The sequence below is a fragment of the Tympanuchus pallidicinctus genome, unplaced genomic scaffold (genome assembly GCF_026119805.1).
Source record: "Tympanuchus pallidicinctus isolate F22 unplaced genomic scaffold, pur_lepc_1.0 scaffold3, whole genome shotgun sequence".
Lineage (NCBI taxonomy): Eukaryota > Metazoa > Chordata > Aves > Galliformes > Phasianidae > Tympanuchus > Tympanuchus pallidicinctus.
Genome location: NW_026294747.1, coordinates 72,222,319 through 72,239,281, shown reverse-complemented (window position 1 = coordinate 72,239,281; position 16,963 = coordinate 72,222,319). Strand labels below are relative to the sequence as shown.

The window sequence follows — 16,963 nt, the reverse complement described above, 5'->3', positions numbered from 1 at the left end:
TTGTCACACACACATTTCTTAGCTGGTAGAAGAGGAGAAGCAGAGGTGGATTTAATGAAGGGTCTGTCAGCTGGCACACAGAGCAGTAACAAACAGGTAAAGAACAGCACAAATGGCCCCAGATTCCATTTACCTGAGCCACCTCAACTTTTTTTGATGAAGTACCTAGAATGATCTCAGATGACTGTTAGCAAAGCCAGGTGTGATTCAGTGTGCGAGCAATGATCTTTGAAGTTTGCAATGATACAACAGACCGGTGTTTAAGCAATAACCTCTTACTTCATGTTCTAAGACTGAAAATTTATTCTATTTAGTGACATGAGCAGAGCACTAAAAAAACCAAAGAACTCTAACTTCTGAAACTCATTCCCTTGTTTTCAGTCAAATTCATTTATCTGAAGGTGTTATTCACCAGTATGAAGTCTATTAGTCACACTTCCAAGGAAAATACTATTATTGTTGCTCTTTAAGCTACTGAATGATGAAAATCAGTCCACAAGTTTTATTTTATTGAGTTCAAAGTATTTTCTAGTCCTGTTGATTGGGGTATAATTCAATAGTATTTTACACAACTCAGACACCTTCTTGTCACGAGCCTGCTTAGAAGTCTGAAGGCTGTTATTAAATAAATGAAAAATAAGGTAATTACTAAATAAGTGTTATAAACTTATTCTAGTTTCAGCTAGGATGGAATTGTTTTCTTCAAAATGTCTGGTAAGATGCCATGTTTTGGTTCTGGGAGAAAAACAATGCTGATAACACACCAATGTTTACAGCTGCTGCTAAGCAGCAAAGTACAGAGCCAAGGCCATTTTCAGCAAAGAGCCCAAGGAGCTGAGAGGGAACAGAATTAGGACAATTGACTTAAATTGGCCAAAGGGGTATTCCATATCACATGACAACATGTGAAAGCAGCTTTGAAGGGAGGGGGAGTTTGTCTTGTCTCTTCTGCTTACTGGGGGCTAGTCAGAGGGTGGTAAGCAATTGCTTGTGCGTTACTTGCTATACACAGTCTTATCTATATATATATACATATACATATATAGGTGTATGTATATATATGTATATATATTAATAAGGATTGCCCTTTTCCTTTTCTCTATCTTAGTAAATAGTTTTATCTCAACTCATGAGTTCTACATTCCACTGAGAAAGGGGGAGTAAGCAAACGACTTTATGGAGCTGAGCCACCTGCCAGTTTAAACCAAAACAAACCCTCTCAATTTGCTTTTTATTTTTTTACAGACATTACTGATGATGAGAAACTTGAGTAGACAGTACAAGGAAGTCATATAAACACAACAGTAATCCTTGTAGGTTATTCTCCCATATGTTCAGCCAGAAGTCTCAGATGGCTAACATGATTGAAAGGTATAATTCAAAGCTACAAACATTAGTATTATGAATTGGTACATGTTCATTGTACCTTGGAAGTAGTTGTGTGGAAAAGTAGGAGAAGAAAAGACAACAGTATACCTGCTTTCAGCGAAACAAGGATGGAAACTAAGTTATCTATTTGTTCTCACAGAATTAGGAAAAAAAAATACTAGGCTCCCAGTAATCACTTTTAAATTAATTTAGTAATTTAGAATTAGGTTTCAATGGTAATCTGAGAATATTACTTTTGCATTGGCTTACCAGTGCATTTATTTACCTACCTGTATGCTGCAAAATCAAGAGAGGAATTGAAGATTAGTCACCACATATCACAGATTTACATTTCCATCAATATGACAGAACAGATCTTGAAATACACAGTCTCCAGTACTAAAAACACCTATGCATATATTTACTTTTTAGCATAGTGTCTTGTTCCACAAATTTCAACACTCATTGCTTTCCTTCCCTACTAAAAGCTATGTTTATGTGAGGTTGAGGTATTAATCTACAGGAGAATGGTATCCACTTCTTATAACTGCTTAACCACAGTTGTTTCAAAGTACCTGACACCCATTTCATAAGCAACCTCCAAAACCAATGTAAATATTTTCTTAAACCCAGTATTAAGATACAAAGGTATATTCCCCACAGCATCTTTCATTGTCCTCAGCAGCTCGCCAAAAAACTCAAGCATAACTTTTGTTTTTGCAAACTCATTTTTATCCCATTGTATAGATGTCAATTTGTTTCAGATCTATTTGTCATTGTGATTGTCCCTCCAGTATTTTTTTCATCAAGATTTGATGGGCTAATATTCCTCTTCTTCCTTTTGGAAACCCAAAGTTGTTTTTCTTTCCTCTTTTTTCTCAACATCTTAGTAGATCAGCTTCTTCTAACTATGCTGTACTTCAGATACATCCTTTCCTGAGATTGACCACTTGCCAGACATAATTTTTTATAAGACTCTCCAGTGAGAGTTCTCCCATATAGACTCCCCAGTAAGACCATGATTGTATGCTTCCTCGCAGATGAAATAAATTCCAATAAACAGTGACATAATTACAGTGATGCTACTGTATTACAAAATCTTGGCTTGGGTCTGTTACAGAGAAAATTACAGGTGGATGCTGGTTAAAGATTTGGAGCTACAATTCTTTCATTTGTGACCCATTACTTCATTGGTCTTAGTGACGCAGCTAAAAACTTTATCCTGTCTTGTATCCCAAGGGTCCCCACTTTCATAAGTGAAAACATGCTGTACCTGACAGGAGAAGAGAAAAAGAAAATGGCACACACCATTTTCTCTCACGGGAAAGGAATGTCAAAGAATCGCACAACAGAGAAGCCCATCAAATTAATGTATCCCTACCAGCACTAATTATAGGTGCACTGCTTGAAACCATAAAGCGTCTTGCCTAATGCACCACTACAAAGACCTTTTTATCAACGGATTGTTCTTGTCAGGTTCATTTCATCAAGAAACAGAATCTCTACAGAAATAGAGACTCAGAAGTGAGTAAATATATATTTTAGATTGCACTTTGTGGAGAATAAAGATTTTTGCAATCTTCGGATATCAAAACATGCATCCATTCAAGCCTTCCTAGTAAAGAAGCAAAAACTAGCATAACTTTTCATCAGCTTCCCAAAAACTATTTTCTAAGCTGTCAGTGGCCATCCAGACGGCCCTTAAATGTCAGCAGTGGAGAAGATAGAACTGCACAGTCTCTCCGTGGTACACCATTAAAGCCAGAGGACATAACACATAATCCTACTGCATGGATAAGAAAGTCAGGGCAATGATGTAACTGCTTGGGTAACAAAGATATGTTCTGGTATAAGATCTGCAGCAGCTCAAAGCAGCACCAAGGCTGGTGTGTCAGATCAACATTTCCGTTCAACACTTCTCTGGCTTTATTTACAGTCTATATTTATCTGTGAGCAGAAAGAGGGACATTAAGCCAAATGTCAAATTTATAAATATTATTCTCTTCTGCTCTGAAATGTCACTGTGAAAAAAGAAATGCGCACATACTCAGATTTATTTCACAGAGAGAAGGGTGAAATATCAGACTTTCCACAGCCCAGTGTGAGTGAAGATCCTTTGGAAATGAGGGAAGTTTGTTGTCTCACAGAACTGCACCTTACAGTTCTCCCTCGTGGTTTCATCAAGCTTCTCTACTCCGGTTGATGAAAGCCATAAAACAATGCAAGTACTTAAAAGGTTTATTTATGATTTTAACCTGCTATCTTGATCATCAGGAGATCTTGGAAATGATGACTGGATGCTGAAGGATAAATGTAACCTTGGGTCCCCTTGGGTGGAAATTTCCATCTCATAGTGCAGTTTAATGAAGATCCCAGTACCAAATCCTAAGATTTTAACTGAAGGCAAGTAGCTTGCTTTCAGATATTACACAGACTTCACTTTAGAAGCTGTCATTTTGCATATAGGCAGTAAAAAGCCCCTTGGCTAAATACAGACATTGGTGTGTCAGTTAACAGCAATTTCACCCCGCAAGTGTTCTTGCCCTTACAACTCAATGAAGAAAGATTATCTTACAATAAGAGCACTGGAAAGGAAGAAAGAAAAAGAAGAAAAAGAACTACAAAGAAATCACAACGTTGCAAAGAACCAAAACATCCAATTATGCTTTGATCATGGCTTGAATTTCGAATGTTACTGTCATCATTATTTTTTATTGCACCACATCTTCTGATTACTTGATATCTGTATGTCAGATAAACAGAAAAACAAAGCATGATATAGGCAGAAGTAGTAGTTTATCTTACAGACATAATAAAGTCTCTCTCTCAAACATTATTGAGAAGCCTGTCAGCAAAGCAAATCTGAGCACAAAGTGGAAATGAGGCATAATGCTTAATTCCTTCAATCAGCATTTTCCTGTTTGCCAGAAGCACCTCTTCTGGGTGGGCTGACAAGGTGCAAGCTAATTTAACGATCCAGGAGGAGTCAGAACTGCATCCAGGTAGCACTGCTCCCACATTAATTAAGAGGAGACTAAAAAGTAAATTTCACATAGAAATGGTATTGAGGGAAAAATAACTCAAACACTGGCAGTTATGAAGAGCATACAACAAAGCCAGCATCAGGCCTTCTTATCAGCAAAATTATAGTTTTCAGATTAAAGATTTCAGGACTACTGTATTGAACATACAGACAATGTTGCTTCTGGTATTAATTGCCACTTTTGGATTCATTTCCATCTAAAGCTTTCAAAGCTGTTCTGGAACACATGGAGGCTCTAATGCCAGAGGGCATAAAGCAGTAAATCAGTGCTGGACTGCCTGGTTCCCCAACAAATAAAGGCTCCTTTGTTTGAAGGGCACTCTCCCCAGGTTCATTCTTTGCCTGTGTACCAAAGCTTGCATGGTGTGGCAGCTGTCTCACAGGTCCACTGGGCATCAGAAACATTAAGTAGGAGTTGCCCTGCTTTCTTGATGCTGTGTAATACTTTCTAGCTGAACTTGAGCTCACCAGGCAGCAGTCAAGTTATCCATAAGCTATTTACTCACAACCAAATTTGTCATGGATGATTTGCTGCTGTTTTGCCTGTTTATTCCTATTGAGATAGCCATTTACACCAGAGACGAACTATCTCAAAACAAATCTACAGAAAAATGGCAAAGTGCAGAAAAGAATCAATGGCATTTCGTACGTCTAATCTTCTCCACCCCAGCAGTGTGATGCAACTCTACTCCAGGTTTTGACTTAGTCAGGCAAACACCAAGAAAATGAAGGTATTCGTGTAGGACTTCCATTTGATGCAGCGAGTTACTCTCCTCCTTTTGATGTGTGAAGCCATCTTTTATAACACTTCTGGTATGCTGTTGCATGGGCTGCCTAACAACCTGATATGACTCCATGTTTTCCAAATAAATTTTCTATTATTTTCCAGTTTTTTTGATCCTAAGTTAACTAATTTTGTGCTGCCATTCACAGTCAGAACAACTCTCAAAGAGCTTAGCAGTAACAGCCAAAGTTCAATTGCACGATAAAGATGATAACAAGTTTTATGTTAATGGAAGCTCTGCTTAAATGCTTTGAGAGAAGAATCACTGTTAATAAATCTTCAAAATAATTCTGGTATCTCACTTCAAATTAAATAATGAAACACTGCATATATGAAAGAAAACAAACACTGCCTCAATATAATCTCTCTTTTCTTGAAAATGCATTTATTTACACTAGCTAGCTAAAAGAAAGACTGATTTTCTTACTCTCTCACCCCTTCCCAGAAGTGATCAAAGGTGTTTGTCATGTTTCACCATTTACCCAGATCAGCAGGGTGTCCCTCAGCAGTCTGCTCCTTTCAGATCACTTATGTCTGCTGGAGAGAAGACTACTTTAAAAAGCACAGTACTTGGTAAAAAAAGCAGGTCTTTCACTGACCTTTCTCCAAACTGTGGGTTCTCAGAGCACACAGTCTTATTTAGATCCTGATTTCCTCAAGATGAGCCTGCTGTTTTTCAATCTCAACCTGATTCATCTCTTTCCCATCTTACCTCCATGATATAAAATAGTCTTAATAGCTAAATAAAAAAATCCACTCATTTTGTAGCATGTAAGCTTAGGGTACAGGATTAAAACAACACAAACTGTGAAGAAAAAAAAAAAGAGAGGAGGGGAGGGGAGGGGAGGGGAGGGAAAAGGAAAGGAAAGAAAAGGAAAGAAAAGGAAAGAAAAGGAAAGAAAAGGAAAGAAAAGGAAAGAAAAGGAAAGAAAAGGAAAGAAAAGGAAAGAAAAGGAAAGAAAAGGAAAGAAAAGGAAAGAAAAGGAAAGAAAAGAAAAGAAAAGAAAAGAAAAGAAAAGAAAAGAAAAGAAAAGAAAAGAAAAGAAAAGAAAAGAAAAGAAAAGAAAAGAAAAATATTTGATCAGGCAAGAGATATGTGTATTACTTAGGTATCACCAAAGACTCTTTACAAGATCAGGCAGCGTGAATGCTTAAAACCTGCTTTGTTTTTGCAGCCCTTTCAGCCTGCTAGCCAGCAGCTTCTCTTCCACTCTGAGCTGCTTCTTTTTCATGACACTACTTACAAACACAGAAACCAACAGATAAAAGATGAAGATTCATTATTTTCATAATCAATTGCAAAGCACCTACCTGAACATGTCTCCTAAACCTTTCAGCATTCCTTTCTTTGCTTTAATTTTATCCTTTTCTTTATCTCGATCTTTTTTCTTTTCTTTTCCAGCCTTTTTTCTGTCGCCTTTATCTTGGCTTCCATTCATCTGTCTCTCCAGTGAGTGGGATGGCTGGTCACTTGCTGTGGAAACAGATTCTCTACCAGATCTTGAACTTTCCTCTGTGTCTTCCTCCACTGAAAGCACAAATAAAGAAACAACATAGAATAAGAACAAACAACAAAGGCAGATTTTTTTGGTTTATTGTATAAGTTATTTCCAAGCAGGATATATGCACAAAAGCAAGATATTTCCATTCTTTTTTAAATTGAGTATTCACTAGTTTGGAGACTTCTTGGAATGGCCATGTTTACATAAACTCTTAAAGATAAGGAATTCATCTTCGCAGAATTCTGTATAACTTGATTCATGCTTTGTGTGTACTCTGAATGACATATAGATTACGAGGAAGATGTTAACTGAACCCCATTAAGTGATGTTAATTGGATCCTTTTGTTACAGAGTCTAAATCAGTTGAGGAGAGCTTCAGAAATGTCTGCAAGAAGAAACAACAGCTGTGTAGCATGCCCTATCAGTAAATTCTTAGCAATATTCCCATAAAAATATGAAAGTCATTAAGGACTGTTGACCCTCAACAGAAGCCTTAATAGACTTTTTCTTCTGCTGCATATACCGTAATGATTCTGCTGCACTACTTCATTTCCTGGCGTAGTTTAAAACACATCATGCATCATAACTTTTATTCTTCCAGAGCAGTAATACTGGTTGAGATGGAAGAGCCTGGAAGGCTCAGGTGGGGAGATTCCACCCAGTGGAACAAGGAAAATATTTTAAGAGCAGGTCATGTGTTTCTTCTCCATTTCTAATCCGAGACCAAGACTCAGAGAATCCTAAAGTATACCTGAGGTTAAATTTAACAGGGCACACGTTTCAGAAAGTCTGAAATAAAAATGATCAAAAGAAACAATCCAATCAGGAACAAAAAACTCCCCCAGCAGTTTAGTGAGAAAGAAAGAAAATTATGTTAAACATGAGAGTTAGAATCATGAAGCTATTTTGACATAGCTTAAAGCCATGTCCAACAACTACACCGCATGGCTGGTGAAGCTGTGATCTCCCAGGAGCTCTAACATTTTATTTCATCACATTATAAGCAGGGCTGCATCACTTTCCAGTTTTCCAACAGACAGCACAAGGCAGCAATTAGGATCACAGGCACATACTCTGCACTGATTCCTGTAGCTCTTACAGGTTATGAACAACTATATATATATATATTTTTTTTTCCTTATTTTATATGTGGATATATATATATATATATTACACATATATTATATATACACATATAAAATAAGGGAAAAGACATGGATCTGTCAATCCATGACAGAGCTGGAAGGAAGAATAATTTTTAACTTTAGCACATATATACTTATTATTATTATTACTACTGTTATTGGAAGACCTCAGGGACTTTTTACAGCTAATGGAAGTGTGCAATTCTTCAGAAATTTTTATAAACAGAATGCTGTAGAATATAAATTTGCTCTTCTTACTCTTCTTTCATGTTTGCCATACCAGTAATTCACTGAAGTTGAGGAGTCTACAAATCACCAGCTGAAAACCACTAGATATTCTATGTTCTCTTTCTCAGATACTTGCCTGCAAAACACTGTTTATTCTTTAATATTACACTACGCAGACCTGCTCAATAGACTAATTCAACAAATAAGCATTTCTATGAATATTATCCAACCCTGCAAGATCACATAAACATTTTTCAAGAGAAACATATCATGTCAGATAAGTATCAACATTAATAACCGTTTTGGAATATCAACTAGTACTCTGAAGTACAAATCAACCAAAAGAAAAAAACACAGTTCCAGGCAATTCATATTAGCTTGTCTTCTGGACTGCTACAAGATAAGCAGGTGACACAACTTCTCAGTTGTAGGCACAGCTTTAAAATTTGGATAATTTAACTTTAGGAAACTAACAGGCATATCCTATAACTTTGTCTGAATTAGCTGTACTTGGACTTTTTTTGGTGAAAGTGTTTCTTACAGAAATTTTGGGACGACATTTAATTGTTATTAAAACAGTAGCGGAAAACTACTTTGGAATAGAGATGCAAATTTTTTGCATGTTAATTTATAGCTACAATCTGTTCCATTTAAACCAACTAGGCATTTAAATGATTGTACTCGCAAACAAACATAATTAGTTTTAAAAAAAAACCAAAACTAAAACTCTGACAAATTTTGAAGTTGAAGTTGACTGTTTTCTTGGTACTGCATTGCTAGAATTCCAAAGATAAACAAATTTGTTCTATGGTTGTTCATATTCATATGACAATACACTATTTTAAGCCTAAATATGCATTAAGTGTATTGTGTTGTGCTGATTGCTGAACTACTTGTCATAACAATGCTTCCTTTTATTGTTTTGCATATTCTATGGAGATAATATTGGCTCCTTTCCACAGTTGTGCTGCAATAAATATTTGTCTATCATATACATTTTGCTCACAGTTAATTCCATGGCTTCGAATGAGCCTTGTGAAGCAGGATGTCTGTTCCCTTGGAATAAACACTCGTGTTTCCATTGGAGTAAATGGATTCCCAGTTTCTTAAAAACGCACAACATGAAGAAACTTGTTCCACTTTTATGCAGAACATTCACTCTGCAATTGACATACACCTAATTACTAGCGTTTAGAACAAATGCAAATTCTGCCCAATTAAAATTCAAGCTGAGGCAGAAAAGAAACTTATTATTTTTGTTAAGTTGCAGTAATGACATTAGGTTGCTGCATAACACAGAATTTATTCTTTCTGGTACTATTACTTTTTCCTCCACCCTCCTGCTCCCTTCCCCTATTCAGGACACTGAAGACAAAAAATTAAATACTTTAAACATCAATTAAAGCTGAAAACCAGTGTCATTTGATAAATCACACTGTATTAAAGAGAACTACACAAACAGGTATTACAAAGCTATTCTCCTAATTAGGCCATAAAGTGGAAAAGATGCACATGAGGAATCAAAGCTACTTAACGTGAAGCTACTTTGTCACTAAGTTTCCAGGCCTCTTGTTGTGATATTTAATACAGCCATAGATTCTTGCAATTAAGATTCAGCAAAAGATTAGAAAGCTTTGCTGATCTCTCCAAATTCAAACGTCTTGTTCTCATTCACATCACTGAAGATAAACGTTTTGCTTTCAGTCAGCTATTTCAAGTATTTAGGAAAGAAAAAACAAGAGAGAAAAAGAAAATCAGGCAAAATGACCTTTGATAGTTTGACACTCACACCTCTCCATAAATTTGACTTATTTACAACCATTAAAATTCATACACATCCTCTCACATACCTACTAAAAGATTGCCCCAGAACAGGACACACCTATCTGATTTTCCTAGCCATTTAATAACTTTTTTCTTTGCAAAGACAGTAAGTTCATTTAGAAGAGAGTCAGCCTCTCTGCCACACATACTACCTCTGTTTTATGGCTTTCTTATATGGGTAATGACATGTTACGAATTCCTCTATAAAATATATTGCAGTGCAGTGTCTGGAAAAGAAAAGCACTCTCAGCACTGAAACATTTGGAGAAAAAAGAGAATACATATCAAGAAAGACAAATGATTCCAACCTCAAGGGTATCAGCAAATTGACCACCAACATGTTTGCCTGGATTTTATAATACAAGAAAGCCACATTTTAATTTCAAACAATTATGAAATAATTAAACACAATTAAAAAAAAATTATGCCATGTCATTATGGCAGCAGTGAGCCATTAGGCTAGTACCAGATTGTTAAATCATCTTCCATGTATTCAAAGGCACCCAGACTTTTTCCAGCTGAAGACATCACTTGGCAAATTGTCTGGAATCTGAAGCCACACAAAATTTACACAAAGTTGGAAAGACTGCATTTGGTTTTTTACAGATACATGCACGTTCCCAGAAAGACAGACATCAGGAATTAGCATTCTGAGCTGATCCCAAGCCCGTATGGCTGGAGTAGCTCTTGAGCTCTCCTGTCCACCATAAGAAGGGGAAAACCTAAAGGGTCTTCAACACTGCTCCTGGAACTGAATTCAGTCCAATGAACTTACTACGACTGCTTTACTACACATCTCTTTCAATTACACTGGCAGTGCAACTTTCTGGATTACTTTTTAGATGTTTTATTGTAATACATGGAAATTATTCGACTCCACAACTTCAACAGAACGTGCAGTTCCATGCATATAGCTTGGTCATACTTCCTTCAGGCCTTCCTTAGCAGGTGAGATTTGAGAACAGTCTTGCTCTTGTTCTCCCATGACAGTGTGATGGCTCCTGGTCCATCAATGCTAGACTTCTTCATCCGTACAAAGATGAGGACAAAGACTCATCTCACAGCATTTCACTTGAAGTCTGAAAAATTGCCTGGTTTCCATTACTTCCAGTGAAAGAATACAAAGACCACCAAATATCTTCTTTCTGCTCTCTATGCATTGCATCAATCAGCTCAAAACGTCTTACAAAAATCTCATAAGCCCATACTCACCTAGAATACATTTTTTGAAAATAGTTTTGCTGTGGGTTTGGTGAAACAAAGTTAATGGTCTGTAACTTCTGGATAAACCCTGGATAGCTGATGCCTCAAAACAAGATATCTTTATCCGTTGGCTCACACCAAATAAGGGCTTTTAGAAGAACCTGACCTTACATCTCAGAAGACCATAGGCACACAGTTTGGGAGAATGAGCAGGACCATTACACTTTTTCTCATACCTTTGTCTTACTGGCCAAAAACAGAATGACAGCCAGCAGCACCAGACCAGCATTTAACCTCACTGCTTTGTGAAATTGTTAGGTATGGTGAAAGTGAAGCAGAATTAATTCTGTCTGTAACTATCTTGAGAAGAATGACCTCCCTTCCAATCTCAGAACACTTTTATTAACAGACAGATTAAAAGGAAAAAAAAAGAGTTCTGAAAAATATAAAAGGAGTAAGCTTACAATAGAATACTATGGAATGGCACTTTAGAAACTGAAAAATTTCAAAACTAGCAGAGACTGGAAAGTCTCTTTTCAAGGTTTTTTCTGCAAGTATTCAGGCTAAATATTTTACCACCTCAGCTTTCCACGCGTCTTCTTCATTCATAAACTTTTAACTAGCTCCAGGTTGATTAAAAAAATTCTGCGGGTGTGTGTGACAAGTTGAAACTAATACAACATGAAGGTTAAAAATTCCATAATTTTAATACAACTCCTGATTAAGGCAATTTACCATTCACACTATTTTTATTCAATATAAGTTGTCATTTTCCCACCCATTCTTACATAGTTCAATAGTGATAAGGTTAGCTTTAAAGTGATTCTTTTATGTTAATGTCATTCTCCACATGTTGGGTCATGCATCGGGTTAAAGAACTGAAAATGTAAATGAATGCCCATTAGGGTGGGTAATAGCTGATCATTAACTTTATATTTTATTAGATCTGCCAGCCTTACTCATTCTAATTAAAGGACAGTGATTTCTTTTTTTCCCCCAGACACTACAAATGTACCCTTTCAAAGTTAGATGCACATATTTTTGTAACATTAATTCAGTGGGTTTTTTTAGTTTCTGCGTAAAATTTTTTCTAATTTACATCAGTAAATTAATTAGCTGCCTTACAGAAAATTTTCGTAGTAAGTAATTTAAGTAAACACACTCCTAATAATCTTATTTCCTTATTTTAGGAAGGAAGGAAGCTGCAGAGTGTTGCAATCTGTTTAATGCATATGAAGGGCAAAAGCCTGAAAAAAATCCAGGAAGATATATTAGCTCTATTCTTTTAAAATCCTAAAATTATCTTCTATCTCTTTTAATTACCTTCTAGAAGAATTGACTAATACTGTTAACATTCATTACGTACAACAATAGCTTACTTACAAGTTTCCATGCCTTCATCATCATCATCTGCTACAGGTTTATCATACGATTTGTCTATGGCAGCTCTGAAGCTTTCATTGCAGCCTCGTCCTCGGATAATTCGTGGGCGGGGGCGGTGGAAGGGAATATCACCATTGAGAGTCACCTCAGCAACGGCTGTCTGCAGACTTTCTAATGAGCTGGATTTCTTCAGACCTAATGAAGGCCCTACATCTCTGGTTGGGGAACCTTAGCGATTTAGAGAAGAAAAAAAAGTAATTAGAATTAGTGTAGAGAACTGCATGCTTGATTATGCATATCCATCGTGAAAGTCTTTGGGGACACACTTAACATTATTCACATCATCTCTCAATAATCTGCAGGGAATTCTCAGCAGATTTGTTGGTCTCAGAAGTGAACGAGTATGTCAAGTTACAGTCAACGAAACCGACAATGTTAGCAAGGTCTAGCTTTTCAAATCAATGAAAAGATACCAACATCCATCACTATTATTTTAACAATCTGAATGATAAAAGTAAGCACGGAGCTTTAAACACAGCTCATGAAAACAACAGAGATACAAATCTTACTGCATCAAACAAAATGATTAATTAGTTTTTGTTTAGAGCAGAAAATTGCATTTGTAATAGCAACTGATAAACAGAGAGCTTATTCTGGTCATGAATTCTATTGTGCTCAGAGTGACATTCTGGTAAGGTATTCTGACTTCTGGCTTCGAGGAATATGTTTGATTTAAACTGATTTTTAAAGACTTGCATGAAAATGCTAACAATTTCATAACAAAATATTTCTGACTTGATATCAGCTGACTTGGTTGGATTTTCAGAATTTGTTTATAAAAATCTATGGCAAAGCCCCAGTTAGTCCAGCCGTACCACAGTATCAGTTACCCTGATGGACAAGAAACATTGCTGGCTGTTTGCAGGTTGATGTCTGCACAGCTCTATAGCTGGGGCTGAGGGCAGCCCTTATCACAGCTGCATGTTCAGAGGCGTGCCAAGATATCCCTGAACAGCATTCCTCAAAAATCCTTTCTTCATCCAGACTTGCCTTCTCACCTTTGTGACTACATTTCTAGCCTCTGTTTTTAGACACACAGTTTTAGTAAAAAACAGCTGACAGTTGCACAAATGGATCTCGTAGTTAAAACTGGGAGAGATCTATCAGAGAAAAAAATACATATATACATTCATTGCACTTAGAATGATTTTGTTTAAAGGTGCAGAATACTCTTGGCTAGCTTTTGCATAGGACTTGTGCCTGGAGAAAAAGATGAGGTGGGATGAAAGCGGGAAGAGGGATGCTGGACATACAGAAGGGATGCACAACAGCAGCACAGCAACTCTTCCCCATGTTTATTGCTGTCTTTGTATGAGACACAGCAAGGCAATAAATGCTTCAGTAAATGCTTCCATTTTTCCACTCAGCTATTAAAATGCTGAGCAACTCAGGTGAAATGAAATCCATTTGATCAAATATATTCAAAGAGCAGCTGTCAAAAAATTCCCCCTCAGCTGCCCTACCATTAAGAAGAACTTGTAAATAGAAACAAAACAAAAATCCTCTTTCCCAGGTCTACAGAATTCCTGCACTCTGGTCCCCCCAGAGCTCCGGGGTCCTGCCGCTTGTACCCTCAGCCAGAAATAAATGTGTTTCAACAAATTAGAAATTTTATCTCAATCAACTTACACCTCCTAGAAGAGGCCCCCCTCTTCCTGCACCCTCCACTGGTTGGAGGACTGAGGGTCATGAGGATGGCTGGGCACAGTACAGCTGCCAGGGTGAACAAGAGTCGAGCAGCCAGCTGGGACAAGGGAGGGCTGATGGCTTCCCAGCTGTGCAAACAAACTGCCGTGCAGGATCCCCCAGCTCTTGAATGTGGCCCGAAGTCTAGTGCAAGTGTTTTTATGTAACGCTCTCTGTGCCAAGTAAAAGAACTTCAGCTTAGACAATGCCTTATAAAATTGCCCACTTTCTAGCTTGTGTCACAAACCACTGTTCTTCCACTAATGTCTGCAGTCGACAACAAATGAGACGTTGTTTTTTATTTTTTTTTTTGAGACTGTGTCTTGTTAAAAAAACAACAGTCTATGAGACAAGAAAGAAAAATGATTATAACAGCTTAAAAGGAAAAAGAAGCAGAAATGGGACAATGCTATATAGACCAGCTGTTTGACATATTCAGTTTCATCAGTTTCATATACAAAGGGAAAGGCTATCCTCTTACATGGCAACTTACTCTAAACTTCCTTAGTCTGCTTTGCTACCTTCTAAATGAAATGCTCATATATCTTTTCCTAATTACTGAGTGGCGCTTTTTGTAAATAGTAATTATAAAGCAAGCATTTATGTGCCCATTTATGTTCATAAAGGACATTGCAAAAATTCCATTTCCTGCTATCCAATACAGATGTTTGTGAGAACAATATTTATGCAAGTTGTGCTTTCCCAGAGGAAAACCTAGATGGGATATGACCTAATGTTCACTGAGTACTGTATAACTAATAATGGATTACAGAAACGATAGGAATATTTATTGAACTTATGTGGTCATGAACACAAATGTGAACAAGTTGCAGAATTTGAAAGAGGAAAATGTCCTTTCACAAGCAATTTAAGCACTGCAATCATAAAACTATACACGTTTCAATACCTCTACTATCTCCTATGGCCTCTTCATAGCAAGTCTACTATTATCAAAATATATAGCTAAGTCTCCCTGTAAATTGAGTGAGTTCAGAATTTATTACTAAAATTCAGTAGCCAGAAAGTGAGTTGTTTACTCATAATCTCATGAGAAACTTTCTTTAAGATGCATTTTGTTTAAAATTTATGAGTCACATCAAAACCCTGTTTTCTAAGTACAAAAATGTCAGCATTTTCTTCTAGACTTTACAGCGCTGGTGGTAATCATCAGAAATGTTATCTGCTCAGAACGAGTTTTATTTTGACAACAGAATTTAAAACAGAAAAGGGAAAAAAAAAAAAAGAAAAAAAAAAAAGGGAAAAGAAGACACATCTACCCTAAGCATCTTTATGTGACTGAGGGATGAAAGGGGTTCTTTTATCATCTTTTTCAAATTTGAAGTTTATCAGAAGTTTCATTTCCGACAATTTCATTAACAAATCCCCTTTGAGGTAGATGCAGCACAGCAGCACTCCTCCTGTAGCATTGCCTCACCTCCCCACACATTGCTTACACATGCACTCTTAGAGTTGTACTCTGTGCAACATACACCAATATCCATCTCAGTAACATGCTTGCTCCACTGCCAAGCACTGCCCCTGCCCACCACGCATGCACAGCACTGGGTGTCCCCCAGACCACTCTCTGGGCACAGCACCACGCCTGCTTGCCGCGCCATGCAGCACCCCTTGCTCATGCATGACCTGCGTTGTGTGGATCCGCACTCACAGGGCACATGTAGATCCAATGAGACATCCAACACACACACACACACACACACACACACACACACACACACACACACACTCATAACATTATGTGATGCTACCTGTTCCAAGCCCGTTGTTTTTCCCTCATGCTAACTGTTTCACATCTCATGATGCCTCCCTTTCTCCAGCCTTACACTACGTATTTATACAGTGCCACAAATTCACACGGATGATTTGCAAAGGCAAAAACCATGGTGTTAAAGGATGTAGGAGAATTCCTTCAGTGATGATTTTTAAGAGCTATAATAGCTTTTTTTAGTGCTATAAAAATCACTTTCTTTTAAACTATTTAAAATGATGTTTTTGTTTGTCTCTAAAGCATTATTTTTACCAACTCTTGGATTAAATAGTACCAGTGACTTACATCAACTTCCCTCTATATGTTTTGCAAAGGCACAACGTCCGTCCACATTTTTTCTTAAAAATTGGCTCACCAGCAGTGAGCCAGTTTTTGTATTTACTAACATCTGCTCCACAATATTTGATAAATTCTTGTATTTCTAGTTCAATTCCTACAATGAAGGAGGAACATCTTGGCTTGGAAGGGGGCAGGGGAGGAAAAGAGCAAGTAACTCCATGAAAAGTACTTCAGCTTTGGTTCCATTTAATAAAAGTTTATTTTAAAAGCACCATGTTAAAATAAATTAAAAATCTCTTTAAGTAAATATTCTGTGGAGGTTTTTAGTTTTGCTTTGATTTTCATAGTGTTTCAGCCTTCCTTGCAGTGCACATGGAAAAACAGCTAGAACTACAGTGTGCCTGGGACTCAATAAATGAGCCATGCTCAATTGCTACTGAATATACTTCTAACCTTTACAATGAACTGTAAACACTGAAAGGATTAGGCACTTCAAGTGAACTACAGAAAGAAAAATAATTAAAAATCTATTATAGTAACTAGCACTGGTGAGTTCTACACTCTCCTTTTCAGCCAATATTATTAAACTCAACTTTGACTGTAGCAGGGCCTGTTTTTATTTTTCTCTGAAGTAAATATATGCTGAGTTTTCTGGCTTCTAGGATTCAT

At 37.0% G+C, this 16,963-nt stretch overlaps 1 protein-coding gene across 29 annotated transcripts in view; it reads right to left on the bottom strand.

Moving 5' to 3' along the window:
• The window catches only part of PARD3 (par-3 family cell polarity regulator), a 424,256-nt gene that overhangs the window by 134,770 nt on the left and 272,523 nt on the right, over positions 1-16,963 (bottom strand). For all 29 annotated transcript variants that reach the window (XM_052692888.1, XM_052692876.1, XM_052692889.1 and 26 more), the window contains 2 exons: positions 12,481-12,708; positions 6,507-6,723 (listed from right to left, as the gene is read on the bottom strand). In XM_052692888.1, coding sequence (XP_052548848.1) covers positions 6,507-6,723; positions 12,481-12,708 — 445 coding nt within the window. The remainder of the gene's footprint in view (positions 1-6,506; positions 6,724-12,480; positions 12,709-16,963) is intronic.